The 27867-nt window shown below is 35.1% G+C and overlaps 1 protein-coding gene across 1 annotated transcript in view; it reads right to left on the bottom strand.

Moving 5' to 3' along the window:
- The window catches only part of ENTREP2 (endosomal transmembrane epsin interactor 2), a 534833-nt gene that overhangs the window by 131810 nt on the left and 375156 nt on the right, over positions 1–27867 (bottom strand). Inside the window, exon 4 of the mRNA XM_078151179.1 lies at positions 4382–4516. Within this exon, the coding sequence (XP_078007305.1) occupies positions 4382–4516 (135 nt within the window). The remainder of the gene's footprint in view (positions 1–4381; positions 4517–27867) is intronic.

Genomic DNA, 27867 nt, shown 5'->3' with positions numbered 1-27867 from the left:
AGGAAGCCAGTGAAGTTGATTGAATAGGTGAGTCATATGGTAAGACGTGTTTACGAAAAACTGCTTTGGTAATAGTATGCAGAATAAAGTCGGAAGAGACCTAGGGATCCTACCTTCACAGTGAATTTATATAGTATCAGAGAATACGCAGACTTAATTTAGTAGATTTTGTCAAATTTTTCATAAGATGTATTTATTTCTTCATCCTCTCTAACAGATAATGGTGCATAAAATGCAATTATCTTCATTGTGAGTTGTTTGTTTACATTCATAATTAACATTAATGGAGGAAGTGACCAAGTATTCTATGAAATGAATTTTTTTTGGCTGCCTCTTTGTACAACCTGATACTAAGACTATATCTCCTTTGTTCACCTTTTCATGGTGAATATTTAAGGCTCCTTTCATTTGGCTGCAATTTTTTTTTCACATTTTCTGATTTATTTCAGAGTTGCTGTTGTTGTTGAGTTTCATCCAACTCTTTATGACCCCATTTGGGGTTTTCTTGGCAAAGATACTGGAGTGGTTTGCCACTTCCTTCTCCAGCTCATTTTACAGAAGAGGAAACTGAGCCAAACAAGGTTAAGTGTCTTGCCCAGGGTCACACAGCTAATAAGAGTCTTTGAACTCAGGAAGATGAGTCTTCCTGATTCCAGGCCCAGCACTATATTCACTGCTCCACCTAGCTGCCCCCTTATTTCACAGATATAATGTCAAAAGAAGTGTAACTTAGTTTCTTTAGAGGTGTATCAACTCAAAACAGTACCAATAGTTGAACAACATTTGTAGATGGTTGAAGATTTTTATCAATCTCTGCCCCCCTACTATTACCATTGCTAAACTGGAACAGTACCAACCAGGGCTCACGGTTCTGTTAATCATGTAGTAGCTAATCTACCAGTGATGAGACTTTCTGCATTCAGGAAGGCTTATTCTCAAGTAGTAAAAACAATATATCACCAGTTCTAAACACAAAGTTTTCTAGCATAGTAGAAGCTTTTAGAACTTTTGATTTCCAAATCTAATATTTGAGATACCAACATGTCCTTTATACAATAATGAATTGTCCATATAGTACTTTAGTGGAAGTAGTTTATTATAATTAAATATGTTTATATAGATTTTCTGTAGTCACAAACATTCCAAGGATAACTTAATTAGGTTTAATTTAATCAAGGGGGAATAAAGAACATATTTGTCTAGATTTCAGTTTAGACATCAATTGGATAATTCTAATATTGAAATATAACATGGAGGGAGTTTAAAGCCATCATGATGTAGCAGATGTAGCAGTTTAAAGCATACATGATATAACAGTGACTGACAGGTAGCCAGGAAGATATGAGTTTAACTTCTTACTTAGTTACTATTCATGGGACACTGGGCAAGTCATTTAACCTCTCTTGGCATCAGTTTTCTCATCTGTAAAATAAGGATCATAATAGCACTTGTTATACGCATCAATTGGGGAATGACTAAACAAGTTGTGGTAATGAATGTAATGAAAACCTATTGTTCCATGAGAAATGGTGAGTAGGTGGACTTCAGAAAAACCTGGAAAGATTTGCATAAATTGATACTGAGTGAAGTGAGCAGAATCAGGAACACTATACACAATTAATAGCAACATTGTGTGATGACTGACTTGTTAGACTTAGTTCTTCTGAGCAACACAATGATCTAAGACAATTTCAAAAGACTCATGATGCTATCCACATACAGAGAAAGAATTATGGAGTCTGAATGCAGATGAAGCATACTATTTTCTCTTTTTTTTTCTGTTGTTCTTGTTTTTTTGTCTCATGGTTTTTCCTTTTAGTTCTGATTCTTCTTTCACAATATGACTAAAGTGGAAATATGTTTAATATGATCACAAAGAATTTGCAAAGTGAAAAAATAATAACAGAACTTCTTTGAAGGGTTATTAGAATCAAATGAGATTGTATATGTTAAGCACTTCATAAACTTCAAAGTGCTATATAAATGTTAGTTATTTATATAATTAGACAAATATTTATTTAGTATCAGAGGATACAATCTTTAAATATTAATGTACATCACTAAACCTATCTGCAAAAATTTCAATGTGAAATAATATAGATAAATCTTCATTCAATATAAACATATCTTAACAGAAATCATAGATTCAATACAAATTATTATTCTTTCCAGAGATTACAGAAACACATATGAAAGGGTTAAAGGAAAACCAGTGAGAAAAATGTTAGGTGACAAATGTACCAACTTATAAGGGAAAGAATGCATATAGTATATACTTGACTTTCATTTAGAAATTGGAGGATTATCCAACCATTCACTGAAAGTCATCAAATGTTGCAGTCCTTTATACAAATCAGTCTGATACATTAATATGCTCGTGAGGAAGGTACATTAGTCATAAAATAGAAAACTTGAAAATTTCTTTTCCTACAAAATATTGACAACACAATGATTCATATCTGCCACAAATGAGGCAGCTGAGGGCATGGAAAGAGAGCTGCTCTCAGAGTCAGTAAGATCCATATTCAAGTCTTGCCTCTGATATATACTGGGTATGTGACCCTAGTTAGGTCATTTAACTCCTCAGTGTCCTAGGCAAGTGCAATATCAGTTGTACAGAAGATGCTGATCTGCTTTTGTAGAGGATGCTCTCTCTTCAGCAAGTTCCCTGTAATAATGAAATACCTCCAACTGCTATTATATGATTCATCAAATTCATTTATTTCAGTATGATTTATCAAAAGTTCATGAATCATACAAACATTGCTTTATTTGGTACCATATGAAGGTAAATTACTTCCCTTACTATATTTTCTAGATTCTTTATCTATAGGTAGGTAGCTAACTATAATCAGGCCCAAATATGATATAAATACTAACTGCCTTTCTTCAAACAACTAAGAATTCTTTCCTGAACTTTAGAGTACTAAAATACTCTTCAGATACAAGGTCCAGGACTTGATTGAACTCTGTAAAGAGGCTATAACACTCAAATTTCCTTCAAAATTCACTTTTCAGATGAGTATGTTATAACTTAAGATGGAGTAGAGTAAGGGGAAGCTTCTTTCTAGTTCTTTGTAAAAATTCCATTTTATTTTAATCTTTGTGAGGTGGTAAAATGCATTCAATAACCTTTTTCCTGTTTCTTCTGGTATCGACATTAGCAAATGGAAAGAATGATAGAGGAAGAATAAGGTAAGGGGATTGGAGATGGAGGGAAAAGAGATACTTTTTAATCTTTTTAAAATCCTGTTTCCACTAAAATATTCAGTAAAGAATAAAGCTATGTGTTCTTACCACAGCTGTTCTCTCTTTACAAAAACAGATAGCAATTACTAATCATAATTAGAGAAAGTGAACACCCTCAGTGACAGTTGCTGCCCTGATTAGCTATAATTTGTTCATTTGCCTCATCAGACATCTTTCTCTTCGTGAACAAAGTCAAAAGGCAAAGATCTTGCCAACTTTGGCCAAAGAAATGGGATCTGATATCTAAGTAGCAACATTTTGATAATTTTTTCTATATATTTCAGTCATTTTAAATTAATGCATAATGTTAATTATCTGAGATTATATCAAACATAAGCACAATTATATAATTTATATTTGAAAAAATCTTAGTTTGACTTTGAATATTATAAACATTCTTATAAGAAATGAAACTTTTAAAAAATATCCTGAAAACCAACAAATAAGAATCATTACCATATATTGCAAATTGTCTTCTTTCAGTCATAAATATCAACTTTCAAAACAGTTGCATCCATGGAAAATAGGAGAGAAATGATCTTTAATTCTTTTCTTAAAAACTTCTTATTCTTACATATATTTTTAGCAACCCAAAATTCATAAAAACTACCTCAACTGCCTCTTTTATGCAGTTGAAAGAAAAAGAAAGGGAGTAATTAAAACAATTGTTCTAGCCAATTTTCTTTAATCAGTTGCTATACACTGGAAAAAACTACTGAGAGATGGGATATCTATTTCTTTGAATATTTAAAAAAAATTAACCATCTGTCCAGGATTGTATAGTAGCAGATATGTCTGGAAGTAGTGAACTTCATGACTAAATGGTATTTAGAGGATGTTCTCAACTTTTAGTTCCCTATTTTGTATATTACAGAAGCAGCAAAATAAAGTAGCAGAATCTCTTTTCACTTTAATAAAAAGTAAAATGAAATATGGCAAACAGTAACTATGAAAATGTTTGTAATTGACATTGTTACTACTTATTAAATGTCAGAATTATTTTCCCCTCTTGCTTTTGACCTACACTGATGAATAAACTAGAAAAAAAGAAACGTGTAGTTTAATAATTCCTTTAAATGTTTGTGACAGACTGGATCCAAAGCAGTGAACCAAAGAGCCCAATCATCCTCACCTTTAAAGTCAGTCTCACAGCATTACAATCCTCCTGAAGTGGGTTCAGTTTCAGGGTTTCACCAAGATTGCTGCAGCCTGATGACTGATGTCGCATTTCACAGCAAACACAGACTTCGACGCTGTCAAATTTTATCTAAAGAAAAGAGCACAAAAAAGTTATAATCAAAGCAAGATTTCAATCTTTCCCATTTTAATTTTACCTGGGAGATCAACAAGCACTATTAATTAAAGGTAAAAATATCACCAAGTTTCTTTTGTATAATTAGCAGAGCCAAACTGTTTCTATTGACAAGCACAATGAAAAATAAGGTTAGAAAATAAGGGAAAACATAAAAAGATATACTGTTTTTAAAATACTCTTCATAAATGAGGAAACTAATATAAGGGATATTATACTACTTATGAGATGAATTGTTGAAAAGAAGATGAAGATTAAATAAGCTAAAGTGTAGAAAGCAAAGGTTAGCAAAGAAATGAAATCACATTAAATGAGGAAAATGAGGAGAAAATAAATATTTCATCTATAATCATAACTTAAATATTTTAAGCAACTGATAGTAACTGGAGGGAGGGTGTAGATAAGGAAAAATGGAAATGATAACCTAAGAAAGAAATAACATTTTAATAAATACACTGAGATGCCAAGAAAAGATGACAGTATTAAAGCACCAGGTATCACATTTTAAGAAGGATATTAGAGTAAAAACAAATAAATGAACATATTTTACTGATTGATGCAAATGCATTTAAAAATTGTTTCCAACCCAAGGAAATATCCTTTATGCTTAGATAATATGCTTCATAGTCCATTTTTTTCCCTTGTCACTTTAAGTTTAAAATGTATTAGCTGTCAACTAATGTTCTTTAAATGTTTATTTGTTTCATAATTAATTATTCAGGTTACCTCTTTCAAGGAAAACAAACATAAGTCAATGAAACTGCTTCAAATTCAGTAACATTTAAACTAACTATAAATATTCACTATAAATATTAATCTAATTCTATATAAATATAAATTACTCCAAGACCAATTCTCTACCCATTATACCACACTACTTAGTCAGTCAACAAGTATTTAATTAAGCACTTTACTATGTGACATGCACTGTATTATATACTGCAGTTACAAAGAAAGGAGGAAAATTGTTCTTTCTCTCAAGGGGCTCACATGCTAATGGGGAAGATGGGGGAGACAGCATGTAAGCAACTATATACACACAAAAAATCTATACAGTTTAAATTGAAGGTAATCTTGGAAAGAAGACCCAAGATGCTTGGTGGGTGGCAGGCAAGGAAAAGGCTTCCATCAGAAGGTGGGCTTTAGGTGAAGGAAGCAAGGAGCTGGAGGTAAGAAAGGTGAACAATGCAAGCATGAGGGGTAGCAAAAGCAAGGCACAAATTCAAATGAGAGATGAAGTCACGTGAGTGAGGAACAGTAAACAGGCCAGCATGGTAGGATTAGAGAATCCATGGATGGGAATAAAGTATAATACTGGAGAGGTAGGAAGGTGCCAGGTTGTTAAAAACTTTAAATACCAGACAGATGATTTTATATGTGATGCTGAAAGTAATAGAGAGCAGCTGGAGTTTATTGACTAGGTGGGTAACATTATCAAAGCTGTGCTTTAGCACTTTGGCATCTGAGTGGAGGGTGCATTGGAATGGGGAAAGACTTGAGGCAGGGAGACCAATTATAAGACTATTGCAATAGACCAGGAAACAGGTGATGAGAGCTTAGTCTAAGTAGCTGCGTGAATAGAGAGAAGTAAAGGAGAGGTTGTTGTAGAGAGAGAAATAATAAAATTTGACAACAAGTTGGATATATTGGGTAAGTTAGAACAAGATATTGAGGATGACATCTGGGTTGTGAGACTAGGAGAATGGTAGTACCCTCCATATTAATGAGGAGTTTGGGAAGGGGAGATTTTGGGGATAGATGAAAATGAGTTACAATCTCTTTAATACCAGGGAGATGAATTTATGATATGCAGTTCACTATGTTAGAAACTCAGAATACATGTGAGATTTAATAAATTAAATATCTTTTTTTCAAAATGTTCATATGATACCCATTATTGCACAGTCTTCTTTCTGTATCTTAATAGTGATCAATAGGACTTTTTTGTTCATGTTTCTGAAATAAACTGTCTTAAAAAAATAAGCTTAAATTCACCTTAGTTACTATCTGTCATTCTAAGTAAACCTAACACATATATGGAATTTCAAACTTTAGAAGCCATTTATAACAAAATATATAATCTAAAATGATTATCATAAAAGAGTGATATAATTAACATACTATATAATATGTAATATAATTCATTGAGCCTCAAACAAGAAATTTTCAGTGATATAACTCATTATATATTTGGCAGCATTCAAGAAGGAATTGTTTGACATAGTAGCCTAGAAAAATTACATCTTGTAAATATTCAGGACAGGGAAAACAAACTTCCAGAATCTATGAATGAAGAACTAGTGAATTTCTAGATAAGACAGGAATTCCTATGGCCTATAGGTAAAGTGGGAATGAACCATAATGGAAGAGAGGTTGTAGATTCTAAAAACCTAAAAAAGAATAGTGTCAGATAGATAGATCTAGCATTCTACGGTGAATATCTTTGGACCTTCATGGATTCAGATGAATCCTCCTCTGTTCAAACTCCATCCAGAGGTGGGGAACCTGCAGCCTCGAGGCCACATGTAACCCTTTAGGTCCTCAAGAGTGGCCCTTTGACTCAATCCAAACTTCAAAGAACAAATCTGGGAACCTGTGGCCTCAGGGCCTTTCCCATGGGAAAAGTAAGTCTGGATCATGTTCACACATGTTCACTCATGCAATGAAATTTTTTATAAGTAACTGTGTCTTGTTACTTGTATGACCATCAATAAAAATCATTATTGTTTCATTTTTGTCTTTAAATCACAAGCACTAACTTAGCATAGTGCCTTGTTTTAATCCTGTTTGTTAACATTTTGTATTCTGTAGATGTTTGTGTTTATTACCCAAGTGTATATTATTTATATTCTCAGTACGCCTACTAAGTTTGCTAATTGAGTAAATAGTTTTTGTTATATATGTGGTGAGCTAACTTTTATAACTCTAAGGAAATATTTTGCTTCTCTAATTAAGAAATTATTGACTAGGTTACATGAGCAGCAAGATGGCAAACAAGGCATTTTCTTCAATCCCCACAACCTCTCAAACTTCTCCAAAACAGAAAATGTGTCAAAAATAAAGCAACTTCAGCTGCCTTCATGGTTTAGGACATCAAAATCCAAAAGAAGGTAGTCTCTTCCCCCTTAAAAAAAACCGTAAAGAACTGAAGCTCACTGAATAGTCTCTCAGCACCCCTTCCCTACTGTCCATGCTACTGGCAGTGACATACACTAGCAGACCCAAGGACATGACACTGGCTTAATCAAAACCTGCTCCTGCATCTTAGTCTCAACCCCCTCTTTACAGTGCTCTGGAGACCCCAGCTCCAAGCTATAGAATCTTGCTTGGGCCTCAACAGCCAGCCTGGCCACAACTTTTCAGGAGCAAAAGCTTTCTGGGGGTTACAGCCCAGAAACATCAGTGCTGCAAAGCTTGAAATTTTGGTGCTGGGGAAAACAGGTTTTGAACTGCTGGTGCTGGGCCAGAGAACTGAGGAAATATTAACATAATGAAAGAAAAAGCTTCCTGAGAAAAGAACTGCCTAAAACATCTGAGCTTCAGAAATGAAATTCCAATTGAAGGAAGCCACAGACCCCAGAAAAAAACAAAACAAAATGCAAGGGGGTACACTCCAGGACACACAGTGGTTAAATTTAACAATTCAATTCAGAAACAAGTTCTGCAAGGAATCTGGAGAAACACCTTAAAATACAAAGCAAAGAACATTCAAGACTATCCTACATCCATTAGAAAAGGAGGCAGGAATGGAATAATGTATCCTGAGGAGCAATGGAGTTCAGGATATAGTCCAGGGTGACCTATCCAGCAAATCTGAGCTAAACTATATAGGGAAAAGGTAGACATTCAATAATAAAGAAGAATTTAAACATTTTTAGAAAGAAAAACAGAACTAAAGATATTGTTTGACTCCCAAACACCCCAAACAACAGAAATGCAGGAATGAATGAATGTAGCAGGCAATAGAGGTGAAAGGATAGGATGCAGAAAGCTGGTAGAGGTAACAATGAAGAGATGGAGAGGGTGTATTAAGGACAGTGAATGCTTTTTTTGTGGAGTTACATTATAATAAGGAATAGTACATAAAAAGTGGGGAAGGGAAGAAAGGGATAGAGAGGAGTAAGTGATGTACATAGGTCAAATCAAGAGCTAGCAATGAGGGGAAGGTAACATAAGTGGCCTCAGAAAGATGAGAGCCTAAAGAAGAATAGGTGAAGAAGAGTGGGGAAAGAAGGAAGCTTTACTTAGAATGTGAGAGGGGGTCCACTGATAAAAGCTCCTAAAAGTAAAGAGAAATGGTTGGTTTGAGGAAATTAGGGCTTTACACTGGATGAGGGCTGGAAAATTTGGTGCTTGAAAAATCTACCTGTCTTGGGAAGGGGTGAGAATTAAAACCCCAGGGCCAACTGACACCTGGAAGAGTGGGAGAATATTCAAAGAGGGAGGAGATTTCCAAGTAAATATATATTTTTTTTAAAAAGTCAACAAGAGAAGGTCTAATAGATCAATGGCAGGCTGCAAAATTAAGTGGGAAGAATTTCAAGGAAGTAATTTGTGAAAGTGACCCAAAACATCTGAAAACTAGAAAGCATAAAATTACCAAAAAGTTTTAATGATTCAATAGAAGGCATGTAACAAGCCACTTCCAAAGTTTTTAAACTTCCCAGAAAACCTAGGAGATATAAATGATGGGCATAGAGAAGACTTCCATCAAGACATTTCTACAATGAAAAAGCAATACCAGGAAGAGTGGAGTCTAGGCATGATATTTTTGGGTGTTGCAAGTAACATTCCCTAGGTGTAATATAAGAAGAACTCATTAGTAGACACATTTCATGTCACTTAAACAAGCACAAGTTGGTTTAGTAAAAATGATTTTTAAAAACATGAACTATAATATCTGAAAATGATAAAAGACCATTTATAAAGCAATACTTGAAATCAGCATAAAATATTATAAGGTTCAATGATTTTTATTAGAATGAAAGAAAAACTCTTATTTTCTAATGTTATTTAGGAAAAGAGAAGAGACTTTCTAAAGTAGATTTGTTATGTAAAATATAGGATATCATATGAAAGAATTCTCTAACTCCTAGGATAAAACCAATAATTTTTCCATTTATAATTTCTATGAATTTATGATTAATTTTCAGAAAAAAATTTGGAAACATTATTAATTAGCTCTATTACCTAGACATCCTGATTTACAAAAAGTCTAGGAGAATTTTTAGAATTAGGTTAGTGGGAATCACAGTGAATAGTTCCACAAATGAAAACACAGTAAATTTTCACTTATATTTTTAAAGCATTTATACTAAGAATACATTGGTCTGTGTGAAAGTAGTGAGGAGATGTATATACACAAACAGAAAACCAGAGCTGTCCTTTGCTTACCTGATTGCCTTCCACAAACTAACCAGTGCACATGGCAGCTGACATCACTAAGAAGGCAGTATGGTAGGAGGTTGAGCCAAAAAGCTATATGTAATTGGGCAAAAATTCAAGGTGCAGTGAGAACCAAAACAAAGACCTTAAAAAAATGAAGAAGGAGGATAGCAACCTGGGCATGGCAGAATAAGGAACAATGATGGATCTAGTTGGTAGCAACATGATTGAAGTGCTAGTGAAAAAATCCAGAGGGTAGCAAACCATACTAGATTCCCTAAACTCGGATACAATCCTACAGGGACAAATGGAACTGAAGAGCAAGGCTAGGATAAATTAAGTCTGGGGAGAGTTGGGATACTGCTGTCTCATACATGTTTCAGAGCCTTAATGGAATGTGCCCATCTGTCCCATTTAAAAACTATTTATCTTTCCAATCTCCTGGTGTTTGCAGCTATATATACACACTAAATAGAATTAAATTAATAAATTCTAATTTTAATATGTAGCAATAAGTTTAGTTATATTAATTTTTATTTAAAAAAAAGAATTTCCTTTCAATTTTACTAAACCGAAATTTATAAAACATAAAAAAGAAGAAAGAAACTCTAATATCTGGAGTTTAAAATACTTTAATATACTGAGCCTGAACAAAGGAGTTATAATCTTCAGTTTTTTTTCATTACTTAAAAAATAATATTATTCTCATCACATATAATAGCTATCTAACTATTGATTAATGGAGTTAGCTGCTGACTAATTAGCAAGTTCTCCCAGGAGGCTGAGCTCCAGACTGCATGACTGGCATATGAGAGAAACTTGGGGGATGGGATAGGGAAAATCTTCATCTGCTCCAATTCCTGGGTGGAGGTAATAATTCTAAATTAGGCTGAGATCTCTACAACACTGGACTGGTTGATCAGAGGTTCTCCCATTTGGGATCAGAAATAATGAAGGATCTTTGCTGATGTTTCCCAACTACATATAGCTGGTGTGCAGGCATATTAGCACCCGTTAGACACATGCTAAACAACTAGGTTGAAATTATAGCAAGAACATAAGAGGTTGGAGAATGTGCCCCTTGCTATTATAGACATCAGGGTTATAATACCATGCTGTGCTGGACACAGGAATATGTTTGTCCTTTAATAAGGACAAGGTACCTTATACCTGCCCAACTGGGTTCCTTATGCTAGCTGGAGTGCCCACTTAATCCAAGTTCCCCTTAACCTGTGACCAACTAAAAAGATGACAATCTACCATCTCAGGGCAACATTTGCCTCTGCTAATAAATGGTTATATCATGATGTACCTGGAAGCCTAGGTCATACATCCAACTTCCAGAAGCCATGTGTGTGATGAATCGACACTACCCTAGGAAGGGGAAAGGCTATTCATTCAGTAGTTTCTGGGATCCAGCTCCTAGGAAGACTTAGAGCTACTTTTAAACATAATCTAGCTAATTTTGTCCTTCTTCCACCTGGATTAGCAAGTCAAACTCACCATTCCCAACATCAAAATCATTAACTAACTAGGTGGTGGCAGTGGATAGATTGTTGGACCTAAAGGCAGGAAAACTTGACTTTGACTCCTGCCTTAGATGCTTTGCTGTGTAAACCTGAACAAGATAACCTCCCCAAACTCAGTTTCTTCATCTATAAAATAGAGTTAATACAAGCACCTACTTAACAAATTTGTTGGGAGGATCAAATGAGATAATATATGTAAAGCAATTAGTATGTCTAAAAGCATTTATATAAGTGCTGTTATCACTATTATTAAGCATTAAGTTTCCTTCTAAACCATCCCAGAAGAAAAGAAGTCTGTCAATGGAGGGGAAGTTGAGATATCTGTCCAGGGAGTATGGGAAACTATGAAACGTCAAAGACCTAGAAATCAAGGCAATTGTGCACCTGGAAAAAAAAAAGGTTACTGAAGACATTTAGTGCTATGGTAATGGCACTGGCACATCTGAGAGGGGTAAAGACACCAGATTTTTTCAGGGAATCTGAGCAAGAATATGCTTCCACATAATCTCTGTTCCTTGTTCCAAATATAGATAAATTTCTAAGTATGTCAATATAGCAACTTAGGAAAGTATTACAATAACTCAACTAGAATGGTTGGGAAGCATATTGTTCCAAGATACTTGAATTTATTAAGTTACTTCAAATGTGATGTTTAATAATTTAAAAAATGATTTGGATAAAAGTACAATTGGTGTGCTCATAAAATGTGCAGATGCCACAAAGCTGGGAGGGGTAGCTAATAAACAAGATGACAGAATCAAAAGTTAAAAAAATCATGCTAAGTTAGAGCATTGGGTTGAATCTAATAAGTTGAAATGTAACAAGAATAAATACAAGTTAGAATTACACTTAGGTACCATTCTTTTTCCTGTCACCCACATCTACAACCTTTCCTCCTTTTTCTCAGCACTCCCCACTATCCAAACAATTTCTAGGTACTATTGATTCTACTTAAACGACATCTCTTTTTCCCAACTCATAAAGCCACTATCCTAATTTATGTTCTCATCACTGCTTACCTTGCCTACTGTGATTGTTTCCTAATTTTTGTCCCTGTATCTAGTCTTTCCCCTCTCCATTCTATCCATGGCTAAACTTACATTCTTTCTTATGAAAAGTACAAAGAAATGTATTAAAAACACCAGGCAGAAACACATTTGGGGGGGGAAGGTTAGTCACAAGGGTCAACCTAGGATTCAAAATGGAAATTGCTTTAAAGACAACTTTTTGTAATAGAAGCATATACATTTCCAAAAGGGGATGAACCATTGTGTCTCAGCTCCTCCCCCATTGCCACATCATAAAGAAATATACTGAAATAAGATTAGAGGTAAGGCGGATGGGATGAAATCACATGTGTCTTCATGCTAACTGGCAAGTACTGCAAAGGACAAAGGGATGGGATGAAAAATATATGACACAGAATGACTGACACCTCTCCATACCAGGAAGAAAAGAAATACTAGAAAGAATGGGGTCAATGACTCAGCCCAAATTAATAATTCCTCCCTATGGTGCTAACCATACACGTGGCACAGCTCCACTATTAGGCTTATATTAGTCCTCTGTCCTCAACTGCAACATTCCAATTAATCTCTGTTGTCTATAAGGGTGGGAGCTGGCTTGGAGATCATTTCTTTGCATCAAAGAAGTTACTGTAAACATAAATAGCACACAATCCCTATTAAGACACACAACAGAAAACCCACAAGCAGATACTTTAGCCAAGAAAGTTCTGCACCTCAAAATGTATCTGTAACCCATAGATTTCAGCAGTTCAATGTAGTCACTCTGAGGATGTTCAAATGGTAGGACTCCCACTTCCACACCACTTTTATCACAGTTTCCTTCCATAAGGCTCTTAACAGGAAAGGTAGCTAGAGACCTCATGAAGGGCATCAGCATTGACACCATGGGCAAACCATGACAGACAAAAGTATAGTACAAGGGCCTCAGTTCTTACAGTAGCATCACTCCAAGCAGAAATGATAAGCAGCTTAGAGAATAGATAACAGGTCCATAGCACACATACAACTAACATTACAAGCAAAGTTACAATAAGTGAATAAAGAAACTCAATATAGCAGTAGCTTTAGGGGTGTCAAGTCCTTTTGCAGCATCCACGAACTTCAGAAGTCTTGTAAGCACTGCCTGTGTATCTCTCAAACACCTAGGTATAGAACAGGGTAGGTCTGTAGAGGCATTTCCTTGATCATCTCTAGTACTCACAGAAATTCTTTATGTAATGCTAAGTCCTGCTAGTGATAAAACTTTACATAATTTAGTAAGCCATGACAAAATCTAATCAGATTGGTTTTCTGGTAATTTGTTCATGCAGCAGGAATTCAAAATCCATGGCTCTAACCCTAATAATAACACAGCTATAAGAACAAGTTCAGAACACATAATTCATCTGAAACATCAGAGAATTTCAGTTTTCTTCATACAATTTGCTCTTTCTATCTTTACCTAAACTCTATCTGATATGGACGATGTTATCCACACGCTGAAGAAAGAGGATCTGACTGAGAAAATGTGCCCTCCTGTCCTTTAATAGTAACATATAGATACTTCAAAATAGGTTGGGGAAAGACTTGATTTAAAATCCTTCATAAGTATAACACAATTTTATATGTGAAGAACTTAGTCTAATTTTGAGAACTTATTATCAAAATATACTCAAATCTGTATTTCCCATTACATACATGTGGAAGCCAAATGAATATATATTCTAGGTCCTAGATTTCTAATAGTCTAAAACTGTTGCTTTCTTAAAGTTTAGTCCTCCATTAACTTTTTAAAAACTTCATATCTTTAGCTTATCCCATCTTCTTCAGGAATATCTATATCTATTCCTCATATCATCTTGAAGAAATGAGGTTCTTTAAGGACCTAATCCTAAACATGACCATATAACTATTAACAAGTAGATGCCAAGCTTAAGATTCATTTACCTAGTTATATAGAATATGGAGTTGATATTACATACAGATTAACATTAGTAAGATCTTTCAGGAGGATTCTGGAAGATGGCAGAGGAAGTCTGTAAACACTAAGCTCTCCAGATTTCCTCCACAAAAAAGATAAAATAGCACCTCAGGGCAAATGTAGAGCAGTAAAAATAAACAAAAGGTAGGGCAGAACTGTGGACCTCCTGGGATAATTGGAGAAAATCCTTGGTTTGGTCCCTGTAAGGTGTAAACACCTCCAGGCTAATTCTGCTAAAACTGCAAGTGGCAAGCCCTGCGGCTAGCTGGGTTGAGAGGTAGCCTCTGCCCTAGCCACAGGAATTTTCAGCTTCTGGACAGTGTGAGGAGTTAGGCTTCCGGGCAGGGAAGATTGAGAGAACCTTTGCTGATAAGGGACACCAGGCCCAACTGTGCTGCCAACATGTGGCCCTGGACAAGAAGAAACCAGCACACGCCCAATGAGTGCAGAAGCAGTGGAGTGGGGACACTGCTAGCTGTGTGCACTTACAGGACTGCTCAGTATCAGGACAGAGGGGAAAACTGAAGAAGTATCTGACACCAGAGACACCATCCCCAATGCCCCAGGACTAGAGATGACACAATAAATAAGCTGCTATAAATTTAAAAAAAAATGAACAGGCACAGGAGAAAGAATCGAACCACAGAAAGTTACTAAAGGAATAGAGAAGACTTAGATTCATCTTCAGAGGAAGAAATTGATGCAAAGAAGCCTCTCCTACCTCAAAGAATGTCAAATAGTCACCTGGCCAAAAAAATTCCTAGAAGAACCTTAAAAAGACTTTAAAAATCAAATGAGAGACTGAAGAAAAGGAGATTCAGAATCTTAAGGAAGACAATGATTCCTTGAAAATTAGAATTAGGCAAGGGGAAGCCAGTGAAGTTATAAGAGACCAAGAAATAACAAAATATAAAGAATGGAAAAACAGAAGAGAAAGTAAAACATCTCATAAGAACAACAATTGATCTGGAGAACAGATCAAGAAGAGAAAACATAAGAATAATTTGACTACTTGAGAGCTATGATAAAAAAACCACTGTTGATACAATAATTCAAAAATAATTAAAGAAAATTGTCCTTAAGTGTTAGAACTAGGGGAAAGTAGAAAGTGAAAAAATATACTGATCACTACTTCAAAGAGATCCTATGAGGAAAACCTACAGGAATATCATAGCTATATTCTGAAAGCTTAAGGATAAAATATTAAGAGCAAAAAGGAAAAAAAAACAATTTAAATATGGTGGAACCACAATTAGAATCACACAAAACCTAGCACCAAAACACCACAGGTCTTGAAGCACTATATATCAAAGAGCAAAAAAACTGGGGTTGCAGCTGAAAATATCATATCCAGTAAAGTTAAGTATAATCCTGAACAAAAAAAAAGGATATTCAACGAATTGGCAGACTTCCAGGATTTTGTTGCAAAAAGACCTGAAATCAATAGAAAATTTGACATACAAGATCTAAGAGAAATATAAGTTAAACATCAAGGTACTCAAAAAGGACAGACTTTACTTTTTATATAAGGAAATGTAAATTGCACATCTAAGACTATTATTAGTAATTAGGAAGTTTGAATGAAAGATTAGAGTAGAGCTGAGTATGATGTGATACTAAATAGTAAACCTTCTAAGAAAAGGTAAAAAGAGTAATAATCATACATAAATGAGGTGCAAGAGGAAGAAATGACACAGAGGAATTTAATGGGGGAGGAGGGCTAGTAGTTTGGAATCCTACTCTCATGGAGAATGGGTTACCACCCTAAAATTCCTCTTATCCTCTATCCTTTCCCTTTTTTGGTTTTGGTAAAGAAGCACCATCTATGAGCTTCCTTCATTCTTTTAGAATCTTTCATTTTTATAAAACAGTGGATACCAACACTTACTTGCTTTTAAAGTCATACTACTCCAGCACTGATTTCTTCCTACTATATTCCATTAGCTAAGTAATCATGTGAACTTTATCTTATCATTTTACTCTTTACATAGTACATGGAGTACTATTGCATAGAGTTCAAATATGATGATTCCATTATTGCTACCACTATAAAACAGGCCACTATAAAAATGCTAGAAAATCTGACATATTTAATATCTATTTATTGTGCTAATTTTAGTTTCCAGTAGTCTCTCCAGGATGATATTGTGAAGCTGAGATGTTTACAGTACTCTCTAAAGGACAGGTTATTTTTTGCCCCTTCAGCTACTTTATGTTGTTTTGTGATAACACTGCTTATAATTTTATGTCAATCTCTTTCTGGAAATTAGTTTGTATAATGAACGCTTGGCTTTCATGTCACTGTGCTTCACAAGGTGATCAAATATGTACTAATATAGGAAGTTTTTGGACTCCTTTGGCTTCCTTGCTGTGGTGACTGTTTTCATCTGTTCTTAATCTGAAAGTCAATAATTTAAACTGGTTGTGTTGAAAATACTATAATTACATTTGATGCCTTATCCTCATCTTTATTCCTTTTTAAAAAAATTTGGTATTTACTTAATGTTAAAAGCTCATTTTGGACAGCTCATGACTTGTTTATTCAGAGGAACTCATGAATAACTAATAGTTGGTTCTATATCTATAACTGCATATTTCCTGTTCATTAAAAAATAGTGAATTCCTTTCCTTTGTTTTCCTTTTCTTTTTTCTTTCCTTCCTGTTAAATGTTGCCACATCCAGCATTTTCTGATCCTCTTCCAGACAAAAGTATTCATAACATAAAAGTATGAGTTTTCTGAGCTATCTTCATCCTTCAGTCTCATTTCTTGATAATGAACTGATAATGATTGATATTATAATGAATGATAATTTTTATTTTCAACATAATGGATTTCTGTCCCATTCTTTGTACTAAAGTCACAGAATATCAAGGTATATGTTAATTTAGTGGAGGATCTTGTCAAGTTCTTCATAGAATTTGTCTGCTTCATTCTCTGTAACAGATGGAGGTACTAGTTATTTTTGTGGTAGCCTCTTCGTGATCTTGAGAATGTTGCAAGATGCAATTACCAATCAGATTTCTTCTTATCTTTGGGATCTTTGTTGCCTTTACCAACTTTTTTGGTCTCTTCCTCAAGAACTTGTGAGTTGTCCTTCTATTTAGCTGCAGCTTCTTCATGACTTAATTTTCATTGTCATGGAAATAATATCAAAATAAACATGGTTCAGTTCTTTCTGGAATACATCAACTTATGGGTCACTGGGTAAAGAGTAAAATTAATGTGTGTAAACATTCTAAGAACTAAAAAGTTGTGAACTCTTTTTGGCCATTTAATCTACAGCTAAAGAATAAGAATTAATAGCTTTGATTTTTTTATGCATTTTACATATAAATATTATAGAAGAAAGAAAAGAAGAGAAATTATTACTTAGTGGCCAAACTTCTAGTGACAAATATTTTGGAGGCTGATTCTAATATCCAAGAAGTAGACCTGGAAGGCATCTTAGGGGCCATCTAGTCCAATGCCTTTGTTTTGTAAATGAGGAAACTGAGGTACATATAAGTTAAATCACTTGCCCAGGGTCACATAGAGCAAGAGACTGAATTTAAAATTCAGGTCCTGATTCCAAAACCAGCATACTTTTCACCATACCACATTGCCTCTCAAAACTGAACATATTTGTCAGTCTCAGTGCCCTTACTCAAAGCCTTTCTAAATCAGCTGAACCATCATGCATGAATTATTTATATTAATATAACTATCTTTATTAAAGCTTATTTTTTAAAGTTATTATGAATAAGAGGCAGCTGGTGGCTGGCTCAGTAGAAAGAGCACTGAGCTTGGAGTCAGGAAGACCTGAGTTCAAATCCAGACTCAGACACTTCCCAGGTGTGTAAACAGGAAAGTCACTTAATCCCTGGCTGCAAAACAAAAGGATTCACTGGATCCACTAGAGAAAGGAAGACCAAAGCACTCTAGTACATGTGCCAAGAAAATCCCATGGAAAGCTAAGGTCCATGGGGTCATGAAGAGTCAGACATGACTAAACAACAACAATAAATTATGAATATATTTATCAAGTGTGCCACAATTTTATTTTTAGCATTTCCTTTTTGTCATTCTTTCATGCTGCTTTTTTCCTCTCTTATTTTTTCTCTTACTATTTTCTGCGTTTAGAATGCTCACTATTTAAATCCTGAACTTTTTGGAAGAAAATTGTTACGTAAACCTAACAAATAGGCCCATAAATGTACAGATAAACAGGAGCTACTTGATCTTAGAACTTTGAACTAAGAAAGACTTTCACATTAATGCCTTGGAAGGCCTTGATTTTGTAAGATCTCTTACAAAGTCAGAAAATGAAGAATAACTATCCTTGAAAAAGCTTTTCAAGTAACTTCACCAAATTGTTCAACATTTTTCACTGAATTTTATGTAAAACTTAGTAACCTCTAATTTCCAAAAAATATATTAAAAAATTCCTTGAGTCAGCCACAGGGTCTTGAAATGAAAATCAAAGTAAAATGGCTTAGAAAATGCTTTGTTTCATAAAACCTGAGTTTTATTATAATGAATGTTCAAACACAGAGAGATCTTTGACTTTTCAAAGTTGTAACTTGAATAATAAGCCTATTCCTTAGCTTCCTAACTCTTGAAAATGAGAGCACAAAGAGATGAAATATAATATAACTAGTTCATCACTGATATTTGTACATTATCACTGAGCACTATATGCCCTCAAATTTGTCTTTTCTTTTAGCCATGTGCCATGTATTTCTATATGTAAGTTTATTTAATGTTTTTTCCCTGACCCAACTTATTTACTCATTCAATAAACTTTTATAAAGACGCTTGGTTATGCAAAGCCCTTTAGGCATTTAAGGGGATTAAGTTAAATAATATATGATCAATGCCCATAAGGAGCTTACACTCCTTACAATGATATTAAAATTGCCCTTATTTATGCTAATTTCTAAACAACAACAACAACCACCAATAAAGGTTCCTAAACCCATGATTAAAAAGCAAATACATTTTTAGTATCTAGTACAATGTGTTGGAGGTGCTTAATAAACATTTCTTAAAATGAATTTGCATAACTATTGACTCCTTCTGAATTTCTTTTTAACCATCTCTTGCTGGATAAGAGATTTGTAGGCATTGTTATCATTGAGCCATTTTCCAGTCATTTCTGACTTTTTGTGACCCATTTGGGGTTTTCTTGACAAAGATACAGTTATTTGCCATTTTCTTCTCCAGTTCATTTTACAAATGAGGAAACTGAGGTAAACAGGGTTAAAACTTGTCCAGGGTCACACAGCTAGTATGTGTCTGAGACCAGATTTGAACTTAGAAAGATGAGTCTTTCTCGCTCCAGGCATAGCACTTTACCCACTGTGCCACCTAGCTACATGTTCTTTTATTTCACTATATGCCTGAAAATAAAAATTCAAGCTATGAATAAACCTCATATTTTGCCCTTTATACTAAAACCTAAAAACCATTTCAATAAAAGAAAGAAGGGAATGCTTTTAAAATTTATACCTGGAATTAAACCTTCTATTTACTTTAAAGCTTCAGCTATAAGCACTGGCAATATTATGCAGTATATTCATATTAAATATGCGATGTTAAATTATGAAATATTAAGGCTCACTAAGAGATAGATTTTAGACTAGAGTGCTCATGTGGAATAGAACTTTAGAAATAGCAGCATTCAACTTACAGGGGGGTGATGGGACACTAAAGGGAAGGTTATAGCTGAATACTCCCTACTTTCCCCTCTAAACAACGTTACAATAACACATCTAAATGGAATTCTAAGTAGCATAACCAACAAAGTCAGGTGGAGGTATTGTTTTTTTTCAGACCAGGACAACTTAGAAGAACAGAAGTAGAGATAAGTGGCCCTGGGCTGGGGAATGGCCTAGAGCACAGTGGTGGGTGGCTACACCAGCTGCTGAGGCAGCAGTGGGGGCATCCCCAGCTGAGACCAAGAGACAGTAAGGGGACTGAATACCTAGTCAGAAAGAAATTACAGAGAACTCTTGTGCTTATACCAGGTACAGTACCAGGAACTATTTGGCAACTCTTATTGCCCATTAACCAGTTCCAAATACCAGTTCCAGAGCAGAGAGGAGCACTTGCAGTCACAAGGGAGTAGGGGCCCTAGTTCTAGGTCACAGTTTCCTTTTCTTTCTTTCTTTCTTTTTTTGGTGAGGCAATCAGGGCTAAGTGACTTGTCCAGGATCAAACAGCTAGTAAATGTCAAGTGTCTGAGGCCAGATTTGAACTTAGGTCCTCTTGGCTTAAAGGCTGGAGCTGTAGCCATTGTGATACCCAGGTCACAGTTTCAAGGAAGAGAGGAGGTATAGTCACAAGAAACAGACTAAAGCCAGATTTGAACTCAGAAAGATGAGGCTTTCTGACTCCAGGCCTAGCACTTTACCCACTGTGCCACCTAGCTGCATGTTCCTTTATTTCACTGTATGCCTGAAAATAAGGAGAATGGGAACGATATTGCTCTCTGAATCACAACTGCTTGAAAGCACTGATAACTTACAGGCCTCCAGAACTAGCTATGAAAACAGCAGAGTGAAAAAGCCTGAACTTTGGGACACTGACAACAAAACAAACAACAACAAAATCTGACCATAAAAAACTATTATGGTGACAAGGAAGCCTAAGCTATAAACTCAGAAAAAGACAACAATGTGAAAACATCTACCATCAAAGCTTGAAAGAAAAATGTAGATTGGACACAAACCCAATAAGAATTCTTAGAAAAGCTAAATAAATAATAGAAACAGTAAAACAAAAAGCTTTTAAAAATTAAATAAGATCAGCAAAGGCAAAATTGTTAAAAGAAATGGAAGCAATGCAAGAAAATTATGAAAAGAGAATTAACAGCTTGATAAAAGTGGCATAAAAAACACTGAAGAAAATAACTTTTTTCAAGCTGTGTGCAATTTATTTAAACTTTTAAAATTTATTTTCATTTATCAACAATCACTTCCATATGCTTTTGAGTTGAAAATTTTTCTCCCCCTTCTTCCCCACCACCCTCCCAAGATGGCACACAATCTCATATAGGCTATACATTTACATTCCTATTAAACATATTTTCACATTAGTGAAGTTGTAAGTAAAAATTAAAACCAATAGGAGGAACCATTAGAAAGAGGAAACAAAACTCAACAGAAGAGAAAAAAAATGATAGTGATTCAACTTCATAGTTCTTTCTTTGGATGTGGATGGCATTTTCCATCACAAGGCCTCTGGGGATGTCTTAAATACTTGTATTGCTAAGAAGGGTTAAGTTTATCAATATTAGTCATCGCACAACGTCGCTGTTATTGTGTACAAAGTCTCTTGGTTCTGCTCACTTCACTCAGCATCAGACCATACAAGTCTTTCCAGGTTTTTCTGAAGTCAGCCTGTTCATCATTTCTTATAGCACAATAGTATTCCATTACATTCATATACCACAACTTGCTCAGCCATTCCCCAATTGATGGGCATCCTTTCAATTTCCAATTCTTTGCCACCCCAAAAAGAGCTGCTATGAATATTTTTGTACATGTGGGTCCTTTTCCCATTTGTTGATCTCTTTGGGATATAGCCCTAGAAGTGCTATTGCTGGATCAAAGGGTATGCACATTTTTATAGCCCTTTGGCATAGTTCCAAATTGTTCTCCAAAATGGTTGGATCATTTCACAACTCCACCAACAATGCATTAGTGTTCCAATTTTCCCACATCTTCTCCAACATTTATCATTTTCCTGTTTTGTCATGTTGGCCAATCTGATAGGTGTGATGTGGTACCTCAGAGTTGTTTTGATTTGCATTTCTCTAATCAATAATGATTTAGAGCATTTTTTCATATGACTATAGATGGCTTTAATTTCTTCATCTGAGAACTGTCTGTTCATATCCTTTGACCATTTATCAATTGGGGAATGGCTTGTGTTCTTATAAATTTGTCTTAATTCTCTATATATTTTAGAAATGAGGCCTTATCAGAGAGACTGGTTGTAAAAATTCTTTCCCAATTTTCTACCTTCCTTCTAATCTTAGTTGCATTGGCTTTGTTTGTGCAAAAACTTTTCAATTTAATGTAATCAAAATTATCCATTTTGCTTTTCATAATGTTCTCTATCTCCTGTTTGGTCATGAATTCTTCTGTTCTCCATAGATCTGATAGGTAAACTATTCCTTGTTCTCCCAGTTTGCTTATGGTATCAGCCTTTATATCTAAGTCATGAACCCATTTTGACTTTATTTTGGTATATGGTGTGAGATTTGGGTCTATGCCTAGTTTCTGCCATACTCTTTTCCAGTTTTCCCAGCAGTTTTTTTCAAAGAGTGGGTTCTTATCCCAGAAGCTGGGGTCTTTGGGTTTATCAAATAATAGATTACTATAGTCATGGACTACTGTGTCTTGCATATTTAACCTATTCCACTGATCCACCACTCTATTTCTTAGCCAGTACCAAGCAGTTTTGATGATTGCTGCTTTATAATTGCTAGGCCACCTTCCCCTGCATTTCTTTTCGTTAGTTCCTTTGATATTCTGGACCTTTTGTTTTTCCAAATGAATCTTGTTATTATTTTTTCTAACTCTATAAAATAATTTTTGGTAGTTTGATTGGTATGGCACTGAATAAGTAAATTAGCTTAGGTAGGATTGTCATTTTTATTGTATTAGCTCGCCCTTCCCATGAGCAACTGATGTTTTTCCAATTATTTAGATCTGATTTTATTTGTGTGAAAAGTGTTTTGTAATTGTGTTCATAGAGTTCCTGGGTTTGTTTCGGGAGGTAGACTCCTAAATATTGTTTAAATGGTATTTCTCTTTCTATCTCTTGCTGTTGGGCTTTGTTGGTAATATATAGAAATGCCAATGATTTATGTGGGTTCATTTTATAGTCTGCAACTTTGCTAAAGTTGTTATTATTTGAAGCAGTTTTTTACTTGATTCTCTAGGATTCTCTAAGTATATCATCATGTCATCTGCAAAGAGTGATAGCTTTGTTTCTTCTTTGCCTATTCTAATGCCTTCAATTTCTTTTTCTTCTCTTATTGCTAAAGCTAATTTCCAGTACAATATTGAATAACAGTGGTGATAATGGACATCCTTGTTTCACCCCGATCTTATTGGAAATGCTTCTAGCCTGTCCCCATTACATATAATTCTTGCTGAAGGTTTTAGATAGATGCTATTTATTATTTTAAGGAAGACTCCATTTATACCTATGCTTTCTAGTGTTTTTAATACGAATGGGTGTTGTATTTTGTCAAAAGCTTTTTCTGCATCTATTGAGATGATCATGTGGTTTCTGTTGGTTTTGTTTGATATGCTCAATGATGCTGATAGTTTTCCTAATATTGAACCAACCCTGCATTCCTGGTATAAATCCTACCTGGTCATAGTGTATTATTCTTGTGATAAGTTGCTGAATCTATTTGCTAGTATTTTGTTTAAAATTTTTGCATCTATATTCATTAGAGAAATTGGTCTATAATTTTCTTTCTCTATTTTGACTCTTCCTGGTTTAGGTATCAACACCATATTTGTATCATAAAAAGAATTTGGTAAGACTCCTTCTTCACCTATTTTCCCAAATAGTCTATATAGTATTGGAATTAATTGTTCTTTAAATGTTTGATAGAATTCGCATGTAAATCCATCTGGCCCTGGAGATTTTTTCCTAGGGAGTTCATCAATGGCTTGTTCAATTTCTTTTTCTGAGATGGGGTTATTTAAGTATTTTACTTCCTCTTCGTTAATCTGGGCAATTTATATTTTTGTAAATATGTATCCATTTCACTAAGATTGTCAAATTTGTTGGCATATAGTTGGGCAAAATAATTCCTAATTATTGTTTTAATTTCCTCTTCCTTGGTGGTAGCTTCACCCTTTTCATTCTTGATACTAGTAATTTGGTTTTCTTCTTTCTTTTTTTAATTAAATTAACCAAAGGTTTATCTATTTTATTGTTTTTTCATAAAACCAGCTCTTAGTTTTATTTATTAGTTCAATAGTTTTCTTAATTTCAATTTTATTAATTTTTCCTTTGGTTTTCAATATTTCTAATTTGGTGTTTAGTTGAGGATTTTTAATTTGTTCTTTTTCTAGTTTTTTTAGTTGTATGCCCAATTCATTAATCTCCTCTTTTTCTATTTTATTTATGTAAGCATTTAGAGATATAAAACTTCCCCTAAGAACTGCTTTCGCTGCATCCCATAGGTTTTGGTATGTTGTCTCATTATTGTCATTCTCTTGAATGAAATTATTGTTTCTATGATTTGTTGTTTGACCCAATCATTTTTTAGGATTAGATTATTTAGTTTCCAATTATTTTTTAGTCTATCTTTCCATGGCCCTTTATTACATATAATTTTTATTGTGTCATGATCTGAAAAGGATGCATTTAATATTTCTGCCTTTCTGCATTGGATTGTGAGGTTTTTATGCCCTAGTACATGGTCAATTTTTGTGTATGTGCCATGTACTACTGAGAAAAAAGTATATTCCTTTCTATCCCCATTCAGTTTTCTCCAGAGGTCTATCATACCTAACTTTTCTAATGTTCTATTCACCTCCTTAACTTCTTTCTTGTTTATTTTGTGGTTAGACTTATCTAGTGCGAGAGGGGAGGTTCAGGTCCCCCACTAAGTATTTTGCTGTCTATTTCTTCCTGTAACTCCCTGAACTTGTCCTGTAAGAATTTGGATGCTATACCATTTGGTGCATATATGTTTAGTAATGATATTACTTCATTGTCTATGGTGCCTTTTAGCAGGATGTAGTTTCCTTCCTTATCTCTTTTGATTAGATCTATTTTTGCTTTTGCTTTGTCTGAGATCAGGATTGCTACCCCTGCTTTTTTTACTTCAGCTGAAGCATAATATATTCTGCTCCAGCCTTTTACCTTTACCCTGTATGTGTCACTCTTTTTCAAATGTGTTTCCTGTAAACAACATATTGTAGGATTATGGTTTTTAATCCATTCTGCAATCCTTTCCATTTTATGGGAGAGTTCATCCCATTCACATTCACAGTTATGATTACTATCTGTGTCTTTTTCTCCATCCTTTCCCCCCTATTTATGCTTTTCTTTCTCCTTTTTCCTTTCCCCCTTCACTAGTGTTTTGCTTTTGACCACGCCTCCTTCAGTCCCTCCCCTTTTATTATCCCTTTCCCTTTTCTTCCCCTTTACTCTTACTGCTTCTTCCCTCCCTTCTTCCCCCCCACCACCCTGGTTCCCTTTCTTTCCCCCCTCCCTTTTCTTTCCCCTTTTCCCCCCCACTGCCTCTAGGGCAAGTTAGATTTCTATATCTAACTGATTATGTTATGCCCTTCTTGAGCCAAATCTGATGAGAGTAAGGTTCAAACAATGCTCCCCCCTTCTTTCCCTCTGATGTAATAGGATTTTGTGTCTTTTCCTGTAATGTAATTTACCCTTTTCTGCCTCCTCCTTTCTCAGTACATTTTCTAAGATCAGATTGATCCACTTATTTGGATCCATTTAACCCACTTGATTAGATTTTTTTTATCATTACATCAAAGTCAACTAATATCCACCCTCTTTATGTATACTCCTTTAACATGGTGTTATAACAATACAGTTCTCAAGAGTTGCAAATGTCATATTCCCTTGTAGGGTTTAAACAGCCCCCCTTATTAACAACATATTGTATCTTTCTGTCCCATTTACCTTTTTAGTCCTTCTTGAGTCCTGTACTTGAAGATCAAATTTTTTGTTGAGCTCTGGTCTTTTTATCAGGAAAGTTTGGAATTCGCCTATTTCATTGAATATCCATCTTCTCCCTTGAAAAATGATGCTCATTTTTGCTGGGTAATTGATCCTTGGCTGCATTCCAAGCTCCTTTGCCTTATGGAATATCATGTTCCATGCCCTGTGGTCTTTTAATGTAGAAGCTTCAAGGTCCTGTGTAATCCTGACTGTGGTTCCATGACATTTAAATTGTTTCTTTCTGGCTGCTTGCAGCACCTTCTCTTTCATCTGGTAATTTTGGAATTTTGCTATTATATTCCTTGGTTGTCAATTTGGGATCTCTTTCAGGTGGTGAGTGATTCTTTCTATGGTTATTTTCCTTCTGGTTCTAGGACTTCAGGGCAGTTTTCCTTTATGATTTCCTGAAAGATACTGTCCAGGCTCTTTTTTTCATCATGATTTTCAGGTAGTCCAATAATTTTTAAATTGTCTTTCTCCTGAATCAATTTTCCAGGGTGTTTGTTTTTACTGATGTATGTATTTTTTCATCTATTTTTCATTTTTTCATTTTTTTGTTTCTGTTTGACTGATTCTTGCTCTCTCATAGAGACATTAGTTTCCATTTGTCCAATTCTATTTAACAGATTTTTCTTTTGTTAGTTTTGTACTTCCTTCTTCAATTGGCCAATTGTGTTTTTAGGGACTTGTTTTCTTCAGTGTATTTTTTTTCCAATTGGCCAATTTTTATTTTTGAAGTACTCTTCTACCTCTCTCATTTAACTATTATAATCCTTCTTGAGCTCTTCTAAGAAGTCTTTTTGGGCTTCAGACCAGTTCATATTCCCTTTTGATGTTGCACATGTGGGTTTGTTGACAATGTTGTCCTCTTCAGAATTTCTGTCTTGATCTTCACTCTTCTCATAATATGAATCTATGGTATGTTTCTTTTTACTCATGGTGTTTCTTTATTCCCTGGCCTTTAAAGAGATTGAGCTCTCCTGCTGGGGAACAGAGGCACTGACCCAAGCTTCTTGTGTTGGGAGCCTAGGTCTTGGTCACTCACTTTGTGTTCTGGGGCCTCTTATGTTGGCAACTGCAGGCTGTTGGGTTCTGGCAGCTTACCTCTTGTTGGGCAGGAATCAGCAAGGCTGGAACTTTCAGGCAATTCTGGTTTATCTGTTTTTGCTTTCTTTTAGCTTTCTTCAGCTCATTTTAGATTGGTGCTACAGGGTGTTTATCTGCCTGGGGCCTCCTGCAGTGTTGTCTCCCTCATTTCTGCTAATGTACTGAGAGATTCCTTTGAGGTAGGATGCCAAGGCACCTGGTGGTTTTCTAAGCTGGTTTCCAATGGTTCCCCCTGCCCTCTTTGAGGCACTGGGAGGTCCAGGTGTTGGTGTTTGCCTGCTCTACCACCTGGGCTTCAGGATTTCTTCACAGTTGGAGGTTCCAGGGCCTCACCTGGTTGGGCTGGAATCAGCAAGAGGGGCTTTAGGAAGCCTTTAGGTTGTTTTCTTCACCTCCTTTCAGATGAATGCTGCAGGGTACTTATCCCTGGGGCCCTTGTAGTTCTGCCTTCCCATTTTTGCTGAGGCACTGGGAGACCCATTTGCTGGGCTGCTGCACTGCTGCTCCCGTCTTTCTTCTAGTTCAGCTGTTCCAGGGTTTTTTTCCTGGGGTGATATTTTCTGGGTTTTCAGAGGTTGATAGGGGAGAGTGA

This window comes from Phascolarctos cinereus, unplaced genomic scaffold (genome assembly GCF_003287225.1).
Source record: "Phascolarctos cinereus isolate Bilbo 61053 unplaced genomic scaffold, phaCin_HiC Scaffold_3;HRSCAF=262, whole genome shotgun sequence".
In the NCBI taxonomy this organism is placed as follows: Eukaryota; Metazoa; Chordata; class Mammalia; order Diprotodontia; family Phascolarctidae; genus Phascolarctos; species Phascolarctos cinereus.
Note: the sequence above shows the minus strand (reverse complement) of the source record. Positions and strands in the feature narration are given on the sequence as shown.